This window comes from Diplotaxodon limnothrissa, linkage group LG1, assembly GCF_057381915.1.
Source record: "Diplotaxodon limnothrissa isolate DT_005_m linkage group LG1, D_limnothrissa_male_GT1.1, whole genome shotgun sequence".
Classification (NCBI taxonomy): domain Eukaryota; kingdom Metazoa; phylum Chordata; class Actinopteri; order Cichliformes; family Cichlidae; genus Diplotaxodon; species Diplotaxodon limnothrissa.
The window spans coordinates 38,933,612-38,954,705 of NC_140596.1; the positions used below are offsets into that span (position 1 = coordinate 38,933,612).

The 21,094-nt window shown below is 41.2% G+C and overlaps 1 protein-coding gene across 2 annotated transcripts in view; it reads left to right on the top strand.

Moving 5' to 3' along the window:
- LOC146640183 (nuclear receptor ROR-alpha A-like) overlaps positions 1–21,094 on the top strand; it is a 189,719-nt gene that overhangs the window by 112,746 nt on the left and 55,879 nt on the right. The window contains exon 2 of one of the 2 annotated variants that reach the window (XM_085350327.1): positions 12,799–12,831. In XM_085350327.1, coding sequence (XP_085206453.1) covers positions 12,799–12,831 — 33 coding nt within the window. Of the gene's footprint in view, positions 1–12,798; positions 12,832–20,744; positions 21,032–21,094 lie in introns of those variants that run through there. The other variant, XM_085350333.1, reaches the window with a different exon arrangement.

Genomic DNA, 21,094 nt, shown 5'->3' on the forward strand with positions numbered 1-21,094 from the left:
ACTGTTGATGGAAAATTAACATCAAGTGAATCAGCAGCAGTGAAAATATTTGGAACCAGAAGTCTCTTTTGTTAATTAGAAATGTAATTTTAAAAAGTTTTGGTGGGTTACAAGATATTTTCAGGTAACACAGTCGACCGTGGCAACACATTTGGATGCTTGACTCTGACCAGAAAAGTGAGTCACTGCCATGAATCCTTGTTACCTCAAACTTAAAAGTCGTGTTGACAGCCTGGTACAGAAAGCGGTTTGTGCTTCTAAGGAAAGCTTCTCACTTCAGTTCCTCACAATCATCTTAGTGAAGTGAGACGTGTGGTTCCTGTGATTGACATTACAGCAGGTGGGTGTTGGACCTGTTTGTGTTATTGGTACCTTTTAGAACATTTATATTAATATTATCTAACAGATAACATGACTTGCTTTTGTATTTTTTTAAATTTAGCGTTAATTGACAGAATGTCTGCACGTTGCATGTGTACAATTTATGAAATAAAAATGAATAAATTTAAAAAAAAAACACTCAGACTGAGGCTTCAGAAACCAGCGGGTAATGTCATGGCTCCCATTCAAGGAGCTGCAGTTTTCAGCACTTGAGCCTGATATTTTCCAGAACGCACTTTTTGGCTGCTTGTCAGACAACGTTAATGTGTTGCCTTTTCTTTGCTGACCGACATTACTAAAACAAAAGAGTAGTTAAGCTTTATGTGGGTCCTGTAAGCAACTGCTACACAGACCTGCTGCTTACAGAAATAAAGGTTTTATAACAAACTGTCCCAATTTAACCTTGGATAATGACTGAGGACACGTCACAGTGGAGAGTCTGTGGTGCAAATTTAAGAAACATTTGCGTTTAATTAAATTATGTGAAGTAAATCTGGGCCGTTGATGATGTCATAGTGACGCCATCAGCCTCGCTTTGAACTTAGAGACAAACAGTGCATAACAGGAAGTGGATTGGGAAAGACTTGGGTGTGTAGCACTGCACATCCATGATCTGAGTTGAATTCTGGGAAGTGTTTAACCCACGACAGGGAGAAACTTCTGGATTTGTGCTCTGCTGCTTTAATTTGGACTTTTCTGCTTTCAGTCAGCAGCGATTCTGCTGTTGAGATGCACTTTGAAAACTACAAAGGACATGGCTCTTTATCTTTCATGTCATCTAAAATGAACTTTAAATCCACAGACATACATGTTATCATAGTGTTGTGGGTACTGCCTCCCTGCTCAGTGTTGGCAGGTAAAATATGAAAACTCATGTTAAAAATATGGCTGCATGAGTCATTAATATCCTTCGCAGACTGATTTATCCTTTTTTTCAACATGAGGCGGTTTTATTTTAATCATCTTTGTTTGTTTCATTTCAGGAGATATTTTGGCGGAAGCTTTACTTCCTCTTGTCATTTTTAAGCAAGTCACTGAAAGTTCACACACATCTCTAATCCTTAAATCACATTTTATCACCACCATCTTAAACCCTCATTTCATTTGATGCTGCGGGCGACTGAAGGCAGCGAAAGAAAGGGTGTTTCTTCTTCTTTCTTTTTGTTGTGAGCTCCCTGATGAGTGGCGGTGAAATGACTTTGGTGGCTGCTGCTAATGCGCTATAATTGGTACGAGGAGCCACTCGCTCTGAACAATTATATGATGCAGGAGCTGCAATCTCTGTTGAGAGGGACAGAAACAGATTCCCTTCATCTTTGGTGTGTCAGCCTGCCGTGTTTTACATCCTTCAGAGCTTTAAAACAGATTTCAGACACGGCGTAGCAGCTCTGACTGCGGTGTTTGACAGCACAGGTTGTACCTGCTGCAGCCTGGAGGGGTAAATTTGACTTTTTTGTGTGTCAGATATATTTGTGTCAGATATATTTTGGAGGAAGACGAACTGTCAGCTAGTCGACTGTAAGCTGACACAGTGACCTGACATGTCAGCTTACAGCTTACAGGTTTTCTTTAGGTTATTAAATTGTCTCAAACACAGTCTGGTTAAGATCGTGTTTTGAAGGTGCCCTGCGGAGTTTTCCTGTAGACAAAGTTATTTTTACTTTACACCCACAAAACCCACTTTGATGACGAAGAAAATAGCATTTTCAAAACTCCCTCATACACTTATAAGATGCTTTCTTGTGTACAATTTTCACAAAATATAATGAAATGAAAATATATTTATTTATTATCTAGCTGTCTTTATTTTATCAAAAAACAAGGCAAACAATTGAGGCAGCAAAAACATTGGTAACTGTGTTTTTGCCTATCCCTAAATAACTATTTATGTAGCACCAAATCACCACAACAGTCACTACTTTATATTCTAAAAAGGCTAAAAAAGGTACAGAACCCCCCCCCCCCCCCCTTCCCCCCAAAATCAGATGAGCTTCTGAGTAAACACTCGGTGACAATGGGAAGGAAAAACTCCCTTTTAACAGGAAAAAACCTCCAGGGGAAAGAGCCAGAGTCAAGGAGGGGTGGGGCCATCTGCTGCAATTGGTTAGAGGTTAGAGGAGGGAGACAAAAGGCATGCTGTGGAAGAGAGACAGAGGTTAATAATAACTAATGATTAAATGCAAAGTGGTGTATAAACCCATAGTAGTGGAAAGAGGTGAGTGAAGAAGAAACACTCTCTGCACTTAAAAGTAGAGATAGTGTCTTTCTCCTGAATCCAAACTGGAAGGCTGGAAAACTGAAGGCTCTGCCTCCCATTCTAATTTTAAATATGCTATTAGCACCGGTAAGCCCACAGTCTGAGAGGGAAGTGCTCTATCGACATGATATGGTACTGTAAGGTCATTAAGATAAAACTGGACCTGATTATTCAAGAAGGATTTAACAGGGTGCCGGTGAAGACATTATTATAAAGCCTCATTGGCTACTTCACAAGGTAATTCTTCCCAAACAATAAGAGAATGGTCTGAAAAAAGAAAATGGCCAATGAGCAGCACTTCTCTGACTGAAAATTTCTGTCCATAAAACAGGACAGAGACATTGTTAGATTGCTTTGAGTTGATTGGAAGGCAGCAGTAAGTCAAACAACCGTCTCTGAATGAACAACACACTGAACACTGAAGCAGATGGGCTGCAGCAGCAGAAGACCACACTGGGTGCCAAACCTGTCAGCAAAGAACGGAAACAATTCACGTGAAAGATTGGAAGAACAATGATACCTGTGCTGATGAGCCTTGATTTCTGATGTGATATTTGGATGGCAGGTTTTAATAATGTGGTCTAAACAACACGAAGCCATTGTGTTATCATGCTGATCTCTAGAGATTTTCTCCAGCACCTTGTTGAATCAATGCCAGGAAGCATAATGGTTGTTCTAATGGTAGAAAGGAGAAACCCAGTACTGGCAAGATGTACCCAATGAAGTGGTTGATGAGTAAATGTTTAGAAATCTTGTTGCTTTAATCACATATTTAAGAATTTAATACTTCACTGCTAATAAATGACAGTAAAGTATGTGTCAGGGGCAACATGGGTGAGGCAGGTTGAAGACCATGACAGAGCTATCCATCCATCCATCCATCCATCCATCCATCCACCCATCCATCCACACCCATCTTCTTCCGCTTATCTGGGGCCGGGTCGCGGGGGCAGCAGCCCAAGCTGAGAAGCCCAGACCTCCCACTCCCCAGCCACCTCCTCCAGCTTATCTGGGGAACACCAAGGCGTGGGACATGCCCAGAACACCTCGCTCAGGAGGCTCAATGTGGAGGAGCAGTGGTCTACTCTGAGCCCCTCCTGGATGGCTGAACTCCTCACCCTATCTCTAAGGGAGAGGTCAGCCACCCTTCGGAGGAAGCCCATTTCTGCCACTTGAATCCGTGATCTCATTCTTTCAGTCACCACCCACAGCTCATGACCATAGGTGAGGTTAGGGATTGACCAGTAAATTGAGAGCTTCGCTTTTACACTCAGCTCTTCATGACAACGGCATCACAGCAGCAGCAGCAGCACCAATCTGTCTGTCGATCTCACGCTCCCTTCTCCTGTCGCTCGTGAACAAGACCCCGAGATACTTAAACTCCTCCACTTGGGGCAGGAACTCATCCCGACCTGGAGTGGGCACTTTTCTGGCTGAAGACCGTGGCCTCAGATTTGGAGGTGCCGATTCTCATTCCCACCGCTTCACACTCGGCTGCGAACCGTTCCAGTGCGAGCTGGAGGCCATCACCCGATGAAGCCAACAGAACCACACCATCCGCGAAAAGCAGAGATGTCTCCTGGCTTCATGACGGAGCCAGAAGGACAATAAAGAGAGAGAATTAATATCAGTATGTTTGCGGTCTTGCCAGTTTCCTAACTAATTCAGAAATATTATTGACTTTCCTTTTGGTCATCTGTCAGCTTCATTGAAGCCACATGAGGCTACAAACACAGGTTTGTGATGCATTTTGAATGTGCAGGTTTTGAACATAAATAGAAATCTTGCTAATACAGATCTGAACAGTTAAAATGAGTGAATATGACTTAAGAGATCACTGAGGGGTTACAGTCACCGATAGAGCATCATCGGTGATGCTTTGCAGGGTAAGAGATGCGCTGGAATGTTCTGGAATGTGTTGTTTGTGGCCAGAGACTTTCAGTCAAATGTTGGTTTTAGACCAAACTTCATCACAGTCCAGCTCAAAAAATATCCAGTGAAATGAAAGCATTGACTGGTGGGAATAGAATCAAAGTATTCTTGTTTGTGTTGTTAGTAAAGCTACTCTTGCTTATGAGGCTTCTGGTTGAGTAGATTGTTGTCAGAGCATTTTTAAAAATATTTTTCTCCTGCAGTTTTGAGCCTCAGCTCATTGTGAGCAAATGTTTCCCTGCTTCATCCATCAGAGCCCTGAGGGATCCTCTCACTCTGTCGCCAGCTTTTCTTCTTAAAACCTCGTCTGTCCACTGGGGCATCCAGCTGGAAGAAGCTTCTACGTCCCTCATGTGTTTCCTTATGTCGCCGCTTTCTGCTCAGCTCTACAGATGAATTATGGAGGAGAGCGAGATGACAGAAACACGCCAGTACTGAGTGCATACTCTATGTTTGATTAGATTCATTTAATTGTTTATTTTAATGCTTTTTGTTTGCTTTATTTTTCCAAAGCTCACATATTATTCCTGTCCGCCTCAGCCTCTGAATGACTGCCGGGCATGCCGGTAAAACACAAAGAAAAACGTCTATTTGACAAAATCTATAATAATTCTGGAAAGGTGTGGTTGTCACTTACAGGTTTCAAGTTGTTCTTGTTGTTACATCATTCTGCAGCACACCAATCAAAAGTAGATAATCCTTTGTTTAGTTATAGTCGACCTTCAGAAGAAAATTTGCCATCTTTTCTTCTGGAAAACAACATTTTTAAAGTCATTTTTGTGTCCTGGATGATATCAAATAATATTTTGGAGGGTTACTCAGGCAAAATGACACATTTAGGGGGTCACTGGGGGACAGATAATAAAACAAAAGAGGGTTTTAATTCTGTTTTTCACTCCTTCATGATTTCTTAGACCTTCCTCTGTAAGTTAAACACAACAATAAGTTTAACATTGTGTCAGCTGTGGGGTTTGCATTGGTTTTGTGCCAGCTGGCTTTTGTACTCGCGTGCTTACAGAGAGCGTGACTGTGACCTTAATGTTGTCCATAATGATTCCCTGGCTGTCTTCTTTCTGCTAACAGGCAGTCAGAGTCGACTCCTCTCCTCTGTAAAGCTTTGAATATTTCAGCAGTGAGCTGCAGGTTTTGGGTCAGTGTGTCAGTGTGTGATCCACTGTGACAGACTGCAAAAAGACTGAAAGAGGAAGAGGGAGGAGCAGTCTGAGCAGACTGAAGAGGTGGAGAATGCCAGTCACTGAGGGAATCACTGGCTGTTCTTCACAAGCATGCACCAGTGTTGCAGACAGATGTTTATATGTATTTGTCAAACCAGACTCGTGTAATTGTGACAGCTGCAAACCTGTTGTTTCCACAGCTCAGGCTGGGCTGGACAGAAACTCTAATACATCGAGCCCAGTGTACTCCTAAAGCCTTAGAAAGTACGTTATCCTAGTTATTCCTAATGTTTACTAAATCCTTCTGATCCAGATTCTGCTGGATAACAGGCCAAAATCAACACTTTGTCACCAGAGTGTTCATACTGAAGAGTCTTGGAAAAGAAAATGAACATTAATCATCCTCAGAGAAAGCTAGAAAATGGCTACAGAGTAGCACAAATCATCCACAAAGACAGAAAAAAATGATTTGACTTCAAAAAGGTTAGTTAGAGAGGACAAAATAACTTCTGAAATACAAATTTAATTCAATTTTAGTTTGATTACATATGTCATCAATTCACAGCAACAACAAGGTGCTATATATTGCAAGTTTTAAGACCCTACAGTGTTATTGTACCAATAACATCACGAATCGAAAAGACCCACAAAATAGTTCAAAAAGAAATAAATGATCCAAAAATTGACAAAATCAGAAAGACAACAGAAATACACCAATCGTCAAAAAGAGGTATCAGTTTATCCCCATCAGGGTCATCTGGAGCCTATCACAGCAACCACAGGGTGAGAGGGAGGGTACACCTTGGGTAAGGCTAACACAGAGAGGCAACAGTGCTAACCACCATGCTGCCAAAGAGACAAATCAACTTCAATAAAGTTAAATGCAACTGGCTAAAACGAAGCCCAAGTAATCCACCAGGAGATACAAAGTAAATACAAAGTGGTCAAAAAAGAGCTACAATGTCAACAACAGGCTACGAGTGGAAATCAGTCTGACCGCGGCCCATGCCCCCCCCCCCCCCCCCCCCCCCCCCCCCCCCGTCCCTCTGCTTTCCTGTCTGTCTTCACTGTATGATCCGATAAAGCACAAAAATAAAACAAATACACACCAAGAGACACACAAGAGATTAATTACACAACAACAAAAAAAGACACTGACAAGTTCACACAGCTGTTGTGTTTTTCTCAGGTTGTTGTGTTGCTCTGTGTAAATGTGTCGCTCTTACAGCCTAAAATGTTTTGGTTGGAGCTTCTCCTCTTCCTGCAGCCAGAGTTGAAAGGCCACAGCTAATGAATATTCTAACTTGACCCAGATTCTGTGATAAAGCCTTGTAGGTGCTTGAGGACAGCAGTTATTGCACGTCTTTGAAATATGAAGTTGTGTGCCGGGTGTGTATTTGTGTTGGTGTGCAGACAGGATTAATTTTCGGAGGAAGTCAAAGGTCACTGTATATAAACGACGACAACTGCTGGAAACGGAGTAAGTGTATTTCTGCTGATGAGGCATTTTCTGGCCACATTAAATCAAGTTGTGTTCCAGGCCAGGGTTTGATGATCAATGAAATCATCTGAATCATTTGTTTTCACATTTCCTCGCCTTTCTCTTTTCTTTTCTTTTCTTTTTTCCCTTGCTGCGTACATGACTTTGTGCACGTTCAGGTTTGCTCAGTAATACCACAGCATTGGTTCTGACTAATCTGATAGGAAGCAGATTGGATGGAGAGGATGTAAACTTTAGTTGTGAGTGTTATCAGCCGCCATCAGGAGCAAACTCGTGTACATCACTGTATACTGATGCTACTGTTGTTTGAGAACCACATTATTCTAGGGCTTAACCTAGAATAAATAATGTCTTTAAGATCAAACTGACAATGAGCAGTTTGGGAACTACTCATGAGCAGAGATGGGCAGTAACGCGTTACTTGTAACTTGTTACTGTAATCTGATTACTTTTTCAGGTAACGAGTAAAGTAAGGGATTACTATTGCAAAAACTGTAATTAGATTACCGTTACTTTCCCGTAGGAACGCTGCGTTACTGCGTTACTAAAACCGTGAATTTTTTGCGAGAACATCTCATGACAGTGACATAAGCGAGTGCGACGTTCGTGACAACAGCTGTGTGCAGATCAACAATGGATCATATATCGAGTGCGGGAGAGAGTATGAGTGTGCAGCGTTTAAAGCGTGGAAGTACTGACCTTACTTTGAGTTTGATTCCATAAAAAGTGACAAAAACATTAGTGTCCGCTGTGCGTGGGAAGAAAACTTCTTTTTACAGCGAAAAAAAACCCCTAAACTTCCAAGCAAGCACCGAGTAGCTACCACGTAATGGGAAACTCACAGAGAAACTCGCGGATTCTTCCACTGACCGCTGCGGCACACCTGCACCAGGGTAAACCTCTGCCTACGCCACTCCTGCTTTACAGGTGAAAATAGAGCAACAGGACCACTAGTCTTTGATGTTATTTATTTTCTGCTGTGTTTTACTTGCATCTATTTGAAAGAGTGAGTGTAAACACAAAATATATATATATATTTTATGTGCTGGAATGTGCAGAAAATAAGTTTAAATGTTAAACAAATTTCTTCCAGTCAGAGAATGTTGCATATAATTAAATTTTTGCTTGATGCATAAAGTTAAAAGATTAAAACTAATAAAACAAGTTTTAAAAAGAGACTTTTCCATTTGATTACATTTTGTATGATGGATTATGCAGAAAAAGTAGAATTGGGCTGAAAGAGCCATTGCTTTATCACCTATTCAGGTTGTAAATAATTTTTTTAAAAAGTAACTAAGTAACTAAGTAATTAATTACTTTTGAAAATAAGTAATCAGTAAAGTAACGGGATTACTTTTTGGGGAAGTAATCGGTAATTAGACTTGACAAGGGGAGACAGCAGACGGGGGAGAACGAGCAACTATGGAGCACAGACAGAAACCAAAAGAACAGAATTGATAAATAATATGAAAATCAAAGTTCAATAATAATGTAAAACTGAAAACTGTGGGTCGACAACCCAGGCACCCTATCAACCACTAAATGTGTCCACACTCCTGTCCAATCCTAACTGAGACAGGATTTAGAAGTATTTAAGTCAGAAGTTGGGTTATAAACCTTCCCGTCACATGTAGTGAGTCTGTTTGAAATGCCAATGGTCCCCATGGCTACTAATGTTTGGGTGCACAGAGGGGTACATAAAGTAGCTCATTGTACACACTTTCTGCCATAAAGTCAAAACAACGGCTTTTGAAGAGTAGTGAAAAATTTGACCCAGAAACAAAAACGAAGCCTTTTACCCTCCTAATGCTCATCTGGAGTACAGGCCTCCACACACAGTGTGAAAAAACAATGTGAAAAATTTCACATTTTTCAGATGTGAACTTGTCATGTAATGTATATACACACTGAAAGCTTTGTGTTCTTGTGAAAGATTTGCCCTCAAAAAGCAGCAGGGAGAATTTTATGGTTTGATCCAGGAACTGAATCTTTTCAGGAGGTTAGTGGGGCAGTTTGGGCTCACGTTGGCAGAGTTGGGACTACATCCGTGGACTCTGAAATCCTTTCAGAGAGCCGACGAACCAGGAGCAGGGTCTGGATGTGTGCCTGAGGTAACACAGTATTCTTTTAGTGTTTCCATATGATTGTATTTTCAGTCCCAGAGCCTATTTTAACCAGTTCACACTGTGTTCACAATGCATTGTGAAATGCAGTGATTAATTTGTCAAAGCTGTTGTTTTGCATACAAAAAAAGTTTGAGCCCGTCCCCAAAAATAAATGTTAAATTATGTGGTTGCTGTGAACATTAAGAATAGGTGAGTCTGAAAAATATTTTGAACACCAGAAATATTCATGTAAATCTTAGGCATCCAGTATAAAGAGTACATACGGCCTTGTAATTTTCTGAAAATGCAGCTTTTCTGTTGTTCCAATGTTAGTAATCACTGTAAAAAAAAAAAAATGAATAAAGCTAAATAAGCCGAACTCTACTTATGCTAGGTGGGGGTTAAAAGGATCTTACTGTAAAACATCCACGATAATGGAGTTGAATGAATATGGTTAATTCTCTCAATGAAATATTTTAAGATTGGTTGGATACGTTCAGACAAGCGGAGAGACGGTGGAGTCTGAGTGGCAGTTGGGAATGTGGCAGGAGGACCGTGAGTGCCCAGGAAAAACTGTTTAAAAATGTCAGCTATCAATGGTTGTCACTATGGTAACTACATTCATTTTTATATACAGTCTATGCTCTGATGCACACAAAGCCACCAGAGTTTCACCACAATCTCAAACAAACAGGAGGCAAGTTAAATGACAATACAGACGTCCGGGTGTAAATTTTGCTTGTAAAGAACCAATCTGAATACTCTGAATTTCCCCACGGCTGGATGTGGAAAGGTGACTTCTCTCTAAAAGGAGTCAGTTTTCTCCTTTCGCTTTTAATAAGCTGTCAAGGTTGTTGCACTCTTTATTTTAAACTGTTCTCTGGTAGATTAAGGACAAACTGCTGTCAGTCTCAATCACAAAGACACTATTTCCCACTTTAACACCACAGCATCATTTTTGCCCTTCAGGAAGTAGCTGGAGGTAAAATAACAATTTAAAACTGATATCTCATTGCTGAAGATGGTAGCGGCACTTTTTCTTCCAGTGTTCATGAAAATAAATGTGAACAGGACGGAGTAATGACATTGTCCACTGCTCTTAAATCCCTGAGGTACTCCTGCTTCAGAATGACTGTTTTTCCTCAGCCCCATTAGTTTTTCAGCTTTACAACAGTATTATTGTCTGTCTGAAGAAAGGTTTGTGTAAACCATGGGTGCATTCCCCCCGAAAAAAACAAAGATAGCAGAAACAGACGTATCTGGTATAAAAACCTGCTGTTTGAACTTTGTCCAGAACATAAAATCTGAAAAACCAAAACCAAACATCTACATGGTTTTAAAGGCTTCTTTATACGCCCTTAGGTGACTGCAAGGACTGAACAAGGAGAGTCAGGGCTGTGTGCACACCTCCACAGGCTGTGCTGGACAGTGATTGACTGTCCTGTTGTGTTGTGTGCATGTGTGATGGTAGACGACCAGATGGCTGATGGGAGGACTTGACATTAGAGGTGAACTGTTCCTGCGCTGAATGAAAAAATATGCATAGAACACACACATTTGTACCTATAATTTTGAAGTTTGATTTTAAACATTTACTTGCAGCACAAACGCTCAGAGAACCACCACAATGCTTTTTCCCTCCGCCATGATGAACCCAGCCACACCGAGTGTTTCACGTCTTTGTGTTATGATGGATCAACACATACACAGGAAAACTCAAGAAAAGCACAGTTTACACTATGATTTCATCTGTCATAGAAGTTGTTTTACTGAGCCATCCATCCACCCTGACTTCCTCTAGCCTGACACTATTTGTTTTAGAAGACAGTCCTGAGAAACTCACACATTGTGAAGGTGAAACAATTTTAAATAATTACAGTTTGATCAACAGAAAAAAGGCTGGTTTCCAAGCAGATATATATATAAAAAAAATACAGTATTGTGCAAAAGTTTTAGGCAGGTGTGAAAAATGCTGTAAACAAAGAACGCTTTCAGAAATATAAATGATTGTTTATTGGCCCCAAATGTATTCTGGACAACCACCCCAAACACCCAGCCAATGTCATTAAGAACTATCTTCAGTGTAAAGAAGAAGAAGAAGTACTGGTTCAGTTCAACTTTAAAGTGTTAAAAGAAAAAACATCTTAAAAAAGCAGGTTACCTTTGTAAATTATTATAATACAATTATTTAAGCTCTCACAAACATTTTGTAATCTAGGCTGAATATTCTAAAAATGTCGTAAATCCACCTCAACCCTTTCCTGTCACTACTGATATACACATACACACTAGTGTACACACACGTACACACACGACACAGTCACTGCAGTGACCTCGTCCAGATGGGCAACGCGAGCCTATCAGAGGGTCGAGTCACTGTGGCCCCAGAGCGTCTCCAACCACCACCCCGTCGCTCCCACAGCCCTCTGGAGGAAGCTAGAGTATGAAGAGCTGTTGCAGCTTTGCATCATTCTGCTGCTGAGTGTCCACATTTACCCCAAAATAATGAGCCTCACTTTATGTTTGATGACACACTGAAATGCCTGTGGAAACTCAAAGGCCATTTCTTTCTTGGTTGTTATGGGTGTTCACTGTTCTTTGTGAGCCTCAAACCTCCATGGCAGCAGCAGATGTAATTATAAACAAATTTATAGACTGTCAATTACCTCATGGTTGAAGGGCTGACAATGCAGTTAGGGAGGGGAAAAATTGTGGACCACCATCAAACTTTGGGTTTACTCACATTTAAAAAAAAATGAACCTATATTCTTACTGAGATAAAAATTCAGTTCCTAGATCAGCCTAAATTCATTCTAACTAAAAAGTAAATACAAAGTTAACGTGACCGGACACAGCAGGGTGGTGAATGAGTTCAGGCTTCGGTGGAACAGTTAAAGCCAGAATAGTAAAGGTATAGGATATGCTTTCAGGTTATAGTGTCATGGTTAATAAGTCAGTATTGTACAGAAATGTACAACTAGTTGTAGGAAAGCCACCGCCGTAGACAGACTCCCGCAGAAGTGATCTGTAGGGGATGGTGGATCTGTCACATCAGCTTCATAAATGTGGATGTGTATTTCAGCTTTGGGAAACTATAGGAGGTAAACATTTGATTTGGGTTTGTTTTTTCATTTTATTGGCAAAGTATGAAACTTTCCCAAACACACTCTGTTCTCTCTAACATTCTGTGGAGTGACGTCTATGGGAAGAACAAAAATTCCCAGCAAAAATCCACAAGATGAGATACTTACACTTGCTCTTGCATCGACAGTGAGCTAATAGTCTCTCATTCTACTTTCATTAGCAACAATAGCTACCACAATGCTGTGCACAACACAGACTCCAATGCAAAAACCACCAGAGACAAAAACATGAGATTGGAAAATCTGGATCTGTTCATTTGAAAAAAGGGGAAAAGCAACACTTTATCTCTGTTGTGTCTTTCAGGTTTGTCGGCAGCTGTGAAGAAGACACACTCATGTGAGTTCTGTTTTTGCATCACTGTGTATTGGTTGGTAAAACTGTTTTATCTAGAAGTTGTATTAATAACATGAATGCTCCTCGTTTTTAGGCACACTGGAGAGTGTTGAAGAATAGGTGAGACTAATCAGTAAGAACAAGACAGCAAATGTAAAACTAAATCCAAAGCATGAGGGCCAAAAGACTATCAAAATTTTTGCATGAATAGATTTCCTTTGTTTGCAATCTGGCCGCTGTCCCCTGAACTAAGATTCTGAGGGTAGGTGGTCTAAGTCGATTCACTCGATGAGTTTTTAATGAAGTTTCCATTCACTGTGGAACACTGAACGTGTTTCCCCCACAACATTATAAGCAGTTTTTACTGTAAAACATGCAAGCACTGTGAGAGTGAAGGATAGATGAGGACAAATGTGTGACAGGGGACTTCTGCTAGAGTGGAGTCTCTCTCATTAGAGCTGATAAGGCTGGATAATGAATGTGAGATCCTCCTGCAGTCGTCTGTGCGTGGGACTGTCGGAGGGAGGAACGCTGATCCTCCAGGCGCTGCCCAAACAGCTCCTAACATGCTGCTGTGAATCTACTGACTGGGCCTGATGAGGGGAGGTGGAGAGCTCCGACATCGGCTGAGCGGCTTTTCCAAGCATAAATCATTCCCGTGTTCTGCCAATTTGGAGGAAGAATGAAACTCCTGCTGCACCTCAGTTTCCTCTCTCTGCTGGCAGGAGACACTCTCGCCTACAGCACTCTGATATTTACTCAGCATGGCTGTTTTCAGGAAGCTTAATCGTTTTCACTGATGCTCCACAGCTCAGTTGGGATTTGTTTTATGAAGCTGAGTGGGATGGTGGGTGAGGTGCCCTGTAAATATATCTTTAGCTTTATTTTATGAGGGAGGTTCTCTGTCACTGCACAGATTTGTTGAGACAACATGAGAGGAGGAGAGACACTTAAACACCACACTGCTGTGTTAGAGGGGATATTGCTGCAGGTCAACTGGAGGCATTTTGTAAAGTTCCTATAAGCTATGACCTAAAGGTAGGTGCTTTGTGAGACTTACTCATAGGTTCAGGTTGTTATTTCGAACTGTGTAAGTGGTTAGTGCTTGAAAAAGGGAAATCCTACAACGATCAGAGTGCTATCCAAAATAGTTTCCTCAGGCACTGATATTCTGTAGGAGTTTGAAGATTGGTCTTAGCTGAATGATTAGATGGAACGGACTGTTGTGGTACTTTTCACCACTGAGTGCCTACAGCACTTCTACGTTACAAGCCACATTTACCCATTTATACATGGAGCATCTCGCTCATGGATATTTCAACATGCAACTGTGGAACTCCCCTTTCTGTCAGTGGAAATGAAGTTTAACTCAACAATGTATCCCTATGAACATATTGGAGATAATTTATCTGAATTTTAGGAGAGGGACCAAACCTCTATACATGCCCCTACCGGTTCTCTATCTTTATTTCATTGGATTCTCTTTCAGGCAATCCAAGAAACCAAAACTCTCTGAACAACATGTCAGGTGCTTCAGAGAGACCAAACTCCACCGGTCATCCTTGGGAACCTCATAGCACTTTTTCTCACCGCTCGGCAATCCGGTTGGCTACATCCATCTTTCCGTACATCAGAACTCCTCTCTTCACTTCATCCAGATATAAAGTGACTTTTACCCAAAAAGCCGACACATGTCAACGCTGACTCAGACAGCATGCCGTTCCTATGTTCCAGGAAGGTCTCATAAAAGTATTCTTCTGATGAGGATCAAGACTGGACTGTAGCTCGGATACTAAAAGAGAGAGGCATTTTTTTTTCATTGTTGTTCTAACTTTGTAGCTTCTTAACACTCACATATCTAAAAGTCAGTTGACCAGAAGCAAATATAAAACTTCCAACAGCAGCTGCTGTGCGCCTTGCAGCTTGACCCACCCACCAGCGCCATGTAGCATAGACAAGCTCTGGTAACAGAAAAAGAAGCATCCCATCACTGTTCCATGCAGCCGCCCCCTACCACAATTTCATGCGCTGCTGGAAACCAGTCACTACTTCCATGCTCTGCTGCCCCTCCATTGCTGTTTATCTTGGATAGGCACTAGGAAGCCAGTTTTTCTGTTTTCTATCCCTGCTTCGCCAAAGTGGAGAAGCAAACCTTTCCATCGCTGGGATGGCAGTTTTGCTCTTTTCAATGCCTGCTTCACAAAGTGCAGAACCAACACTTTTGGCACTGGGATGCCAGGTGCTGTCTTCTCTATCCCTTGTTCACAAAATGCAGAAGCAAGTTTTTCAACCACTGGGATGCCACCTCCTCTCTTCTCTATGCTTCATTATCAAAATGTAGCAGCAAACCTTTCTGGCACCGGGTTGCCAGCTTCTCTACAACCTATCCTATCTATTATTTGCAAAAAACAACAATAAACATTACTGGCACCGGGTTGCCAGTTTACTGCTCTACTATCCCTTCTCTGCAATATGCAACAGCAAACTTTTCTGGCACTGGGATGCCAGTTTTTCACCATACGTAGTAGTATGAAGGTAGGTCCTTCATATTTTCCAGAGCTGTCCACCGGACCAGATTGGAGTCTTTGGTGGTCCATTTTTGGTGTGGTCTATGTCTTAGTAATTATTCCCATGTCCTGTTTTGGTTTGGTAAATGTCTTTGCTCATGGGTTCCTCTCTTGATGGTTTCCACCTTTGTCTTGTCTCCATTGGTGTCTGTTTTCCCTCCTTTGTGATTGCCTGTCCCTCCCTCATTGCTTTCATTTGTGGACAGTGTGCCCTGGGTGTGTCAATAGGTATGTTTCTCCCATTGTCTGATGGCCATTCATCTGTTTTTCCTCCCATGCTAACAGTGTATGTATCTGAGTTCATCCTCTTCTGCTTAGTTTGGTTTTGTATGTTTCTCATATGGACTCTGGGTTTTTAACTTGTGTTGCTTAATTTAATAATCTTCCTTTTAAAGACTTTAGGAACTTCTTTGAAAAAAAGTGCTGAGCAGAATTTTGGATACACAATCCATCCATTGCCTGAAAATGTTCAAAAGAGCTTATTTGTGATATCTTCAAAGGCATGGCTTTTTTTTTTCTAGTACCCCCTTAAATGTTCAGTGGTGTTGAAGTTGGGTAACTGTGTATGAAAGTCTATGACTAGCAGGACTCCTTGGTCGTCTTTGGTCTTCAAGTAGTTCTCAGATCTTTGAGGTTTGTTTTGGCTCATTATCTGGCTGTAGTATGAATTTTTCTCCATAAAGATGAAAACTGTTGGTGGTTATCCAAAGCTAAAAGTGAAGGTGGACCTTTCATAACAGTTAATTGGAGTAATAGGTTCTTATTTTTGACAATTCTGCATCTGATTATCTGAACAAGCCTTTAATAATAACAATAAAATGATAATAATTAATAAACTTTTACAAGGGTGATGCATTTCAGAAACTCCATTTCTATATTTATGCGATGGGAAAAACAGATCTTTTACACTGTTTTCCTTGTCCCTTCATCTCCTTGCTTGGCATCAGACTGTGTGCTCTGTTAATGTTTGTAACTGTTCCCGACATCTCTGTAGGGTTATATCCAAACCTGTTGCTTTGGCATTAAAGTGCTTGACATGGGTTTGCCGTCACCCCGCCGAGTGGGCGGGTAGCATGGTCGCCAATATTTGGGAACATGATTAGAATTAGAATTAGAATTAGAATTCAACTTTATTGTCATTGCACATGCACAGGTACAAGGCAACGAAATGCAGTTTGCATCCATCCAGAAGTGCTTTAGTGATATAGATATATTACAATATATATTAGCAATAATATAGATATGTGAGTATATTACAGAAATGGGTCTATTATGGTATGTTATAATGTACACGGTATGAAGTATGTTGTGAATATTCTATAACTATAAGTATGTACAGGCTGTAGTGAGTACAAGCTATGTACAGGCTATGAACAGGATATAAATATGAAAAACTATACAGAATATGAAATAAATAACTTTACAGAATCTGAGATATACAGCTATACAGAAATGGGAACTATGCAAGTTGTAAACAGTTGTAGGATTAAAGATTATCGAATGTACAGAATGATTATTTACACAGAGCTATACAGTAGTGCAGTTAAGATAAGTGAGGGTGTAGATAGTTTCTACAGAGGCTATATAAAGTGCTAGTGGTTGTGAGTGGTGGTTCAGTCCATGTTATTATTGTGTGTTTGAGGGTACAGTTGTCCATTGTGGGTGTGTGTATGTTCAGTCCATGAGTTTAACGTGGGTCAGATGTCAGGAGGCAGAGTTCAGGAGTCTGACAGCTGTGGGGAAGAAGCTGTTCCGGTACCTGGTGGTCTTAGTCCGGAGGCTCCTGTGGCGCCTCCCAGAGGGCAGGAGGGTGAAGAGTCCATGTGATGGGTGACTGGGGTCTTTGATGATTTTCCCAGCCCTTTTCAGACACCGCTTCCTGTAGATGTCTTTTATGGCAGGAAGTGGTGCTCCGGCGATGCGCTGGGCAGTTTTCACGACCCTCTGCAACGCCTTCCGGTCCGAGGCAGAGCAGTTCCCGTACCAGACTGTTATACAGTTGGTCAGGATGCTCTCGATGGTGCAGCGATAGAAGTTCACCAGGATGTCTGAGGACAGGTGGTTCTTCCTCAGAGTCCTCAAGAAGAAGAGGCGCTGGTGAGCCTTCTTGACCAGCTTGGAGCAGTTGGTCGTCCAGGTGAGATCCTCGGAGATGTGAACTCCCAGGAACTTGAAGCTGCTCACACGCTCCACAGCCGTCCCCTTAATGTGGATGGGTGGATGTGGGTCAGCATTCCTCCTGTAGTCCATGATGAGCTCCTTGGTCTTCTCGGTGTTAAGCAGCAGGTTGTTTCTGTCGCACCACTCAGCCAGACGATCCACCTCCTCCCTGTAGGCGGCCTCATCGTGGTGTCATCTGCAAACTTAATGATGGTGTTGGAACCATCAGCAGGTCTGCAGTCGTGGGTGAAGAGGGAGTAGAGGAAAGGGCTCATCACACAGCCTTGTGGTACACGGTTCATTGTGATTGTAGATGAGCAGCGGTTATCCAGCCGGACATGTTGGGGGCGGTTGGTCAGGAAGTCCAGTAACCATTTGCAGATGAGGGAACTGATGCCCAGGTCTGTCAGTTTCCTGATGAGTTGTGAGGGGTGGGTTGTATTGAATGCTGAACTGAAGTCTATAAAAAGCATCTGGCGTAGGTGTTGTTATTGTCCAGGTGTGAGAGGACAGAGTGCAGTGCGATGGAGACTGCATCCTCTGTGCTCCTGTTCTGGCGGTATGTGAATTGGTGGGGGTCCAGGGTGGGGGGGAGACAGGATTTGAAGTGTGCTAGGACCAGCTGCTCTAAGCACTTAGATGATCACTGGAGATTGAGACAACGTAGGAAAAACTGATTCTAACTCATCCGAGGATTTACAAGATATTTAGAAGACTTGATGGTTAGAGGTTTTAGTTTTCTGAAAACCTGTGAACATGATAACTTAAGAGACCTCCTAAGATTTTGAAATTGAGAACATAATGTTTGAATCTCAGGAGATCAAATTTTATGAAAATCTTGTGAATGTGAGGCAGAACTAGCAATAACTTAATTAAGAAAATCTCAACATTCATGTCAGTTTTATTGTGAATGTGTGTGTAATCTATGAACCAGTTTTTGCCATATAAGACATGCTAGTCCTTTGTTCTCTGCACTCCAAACCCGGGTTTGGTGGATATCTTTAGACTCGTGCTGCTGGAGGCCTGGATGTAACTGGCTGACAGATTTCTGCTGAAGCTGCGTCTCTCAGCGGTTTCTTGCTGCGTCGTCCTCTGTTATCTTCCTCTTTGCTTAGTTTTTGCTGTTCGTTCTGTCTGTCTTTGCATTGTGCTCTCTTCCTTCCTTTTCATGTCTCTCCTACCTCTTGTTTCTTTGAACTGTTTGTTTTGTCAACAAACAGTTGATAGGGCGGCAGCACGACACCACATGACTGTGTGCTTTTTTCTTTGTCACATTCCTCTGCGTCTCTCCTGAAAGGGAAAAGTGTTTTTTTTTTTTCAGTACAGCAATACAACTCTAAATCCAACTCCAACTGAACACGAACTCCACCATTTTTTCTGCTAATCACTTTCAGGGCTTTTGTGCCTTTATTGTCATTTTCTTATTTTATTTTTACGTTTTTTCTTTGTGTTATTTCCTGTCTCTATTATGTCATTTTTCACATGGTTGTGGACAATTAAGTCATTTTTTTTATGTCTGTTTGTTTCAAATGCAAAACTGTGATTGGGTGTTGTTTTGTGTTTATTTGACATAATCTTGCTATTTTTAGGCATTATTGTGCATCTCATTTGTCTCTTTGTGATGTATCTGTGTCTGCACCGCTGCAGATCTCATGCCAGGGTTTCATTACCAAAAACTATCTGAACTAATTGACCTGCGACATGACAGTTTTTTTTTTTCTTTTTAAATTATGGGGCACAGTGATAGTGAAGAATGTTGTTTTCTTCAATTTGACCTAACAATAGCAGTGCCATCTCGCTGCTATAATGACCAAAATGCAAAGATAGCACAATAATGAGAAAGCCTGTTTAATAACTTATTGTCACAGAGAGAACCAGTCAAACATCTTTGGCATGTGGTAAAAAGTGAAACTGGCAGCATTAATCTGCAGCTGACAAATTGGTAGAAATGATGCACCACGGTTATGTTGACATCTCAAAGAAAACTTTCCAACGTCTCAGTTAGAGTCGAGGCTGTTTGAGAGGAAAGAGAAACCCCATTTCATTTTAGCTGTTGCTTTTAAGAGATCTGATAAACTTCCCGTCTAAATGAAACCTTCTGCCTCACCAGGAAGCCAAATGGAGGAAAATACATAACTATAAATAAAAGAAACCAAAAAATGTTCTTATTTTTATTTTATTTAATTTATGTGTAAGAGACTGCTGCATTTTGTAGTAATTTTGTGTTCATGCTGATTTGTGTGTGTGAGGTGGAGAGGAGGGGAATGATGCAACACCAAAAATGACTTAAAAATACAGTCGGTGTAGAATATGGCTTCCTTCTGCAGAGTGTTTCTCGAGTGTTTGTTTCCATACACTCTCCTGTTTAAATGTCCAACTGTACAGCATTAACAAGCATGTTTGTACTGCAACAAATTTTGGAATCGTTGACGTTGGAATCAGTCTGGATTACCTCACTGACGTTACTGTTTAGTATCTTAGATTGCAACATTATAATTATAATATTGATCAGGACCATAATGCCATTACTTTACCAGCGAATAACTGGTAAGGTCAAATAAAAACTGTTCTAAAAGTATGACTGGAGGCATTTAAAAGCATCTCTTCTTGAGATTTTATTTTTTCTTTGCTGGATCAGCACCTCACAGGTGGTACAGCACTACTAGGCTGCCTGACTACGGTCTACCTGATATTGCTGGTGTTGTTCATGCGTCATCATAATGTTTGTCCAGGATCAACATTGCAACTGGCCTCTCACCTTGTTGCGATGCCATATCTTTGGAATGTGGAAGAAGGAGAAAAAAATGTCTTTGTTTATGTAAAACGCTCTTCTGGAACAAGTGCTCAGCATTTCAGGGTTTAAAAAATAATTATTATTAGGTATTATCAAGTTATGTTTGCTATTAACCAAATTTAGGTTACTCATGTTCTTTTGCTAGTAATAGTTTTTCATAGCATTAGCTAACTTCTTGGCTAATGCTAACTGCTTATACAATGTGATTGGTCAGTTGCAATGTTGATCCTGGACAAACATCATGATGATGATGTAAGAACAACACCAAAAGTTGACTGACATGAATGTTGCAGATTGGTCATTTTGTTGATTTTGTGTCCCTCTGTGGTACTTTGTGTTTCTTTGGTGTCATTCTGTGTTCCTTCTCATCAGTGGTTCATATTTTTGTGTTGGGTTTTTTTTGTTGTTGTGTGGTTTTATATAATTTTGAGATTGTGCGCTCACGGTGTTTTAAAAGTGTCCTCTCATTGGCTGACAGCTGTGTCAATAAGAGGTGCAGGTAAGTGATGGGGCGGGGCCAGAACGATGACGTTGCAGTCACATGTATCCTCATGCTGTGCCGAGCAGCCGGAGGATGACAGTGCTGATAGAGCTGCCGCTGGTCTCACACAGGGAGCTGTGTTACTGTTTTCTCCACGAGCCTGGATTATAACTATGTATTTTGTCATTACTGCCATGAAAGGTGAGTGTAAAAGGTGTGTGTGTGTGTCATTTTACTTTGGGTTTAGAGTTTTCTTTCAGCGCT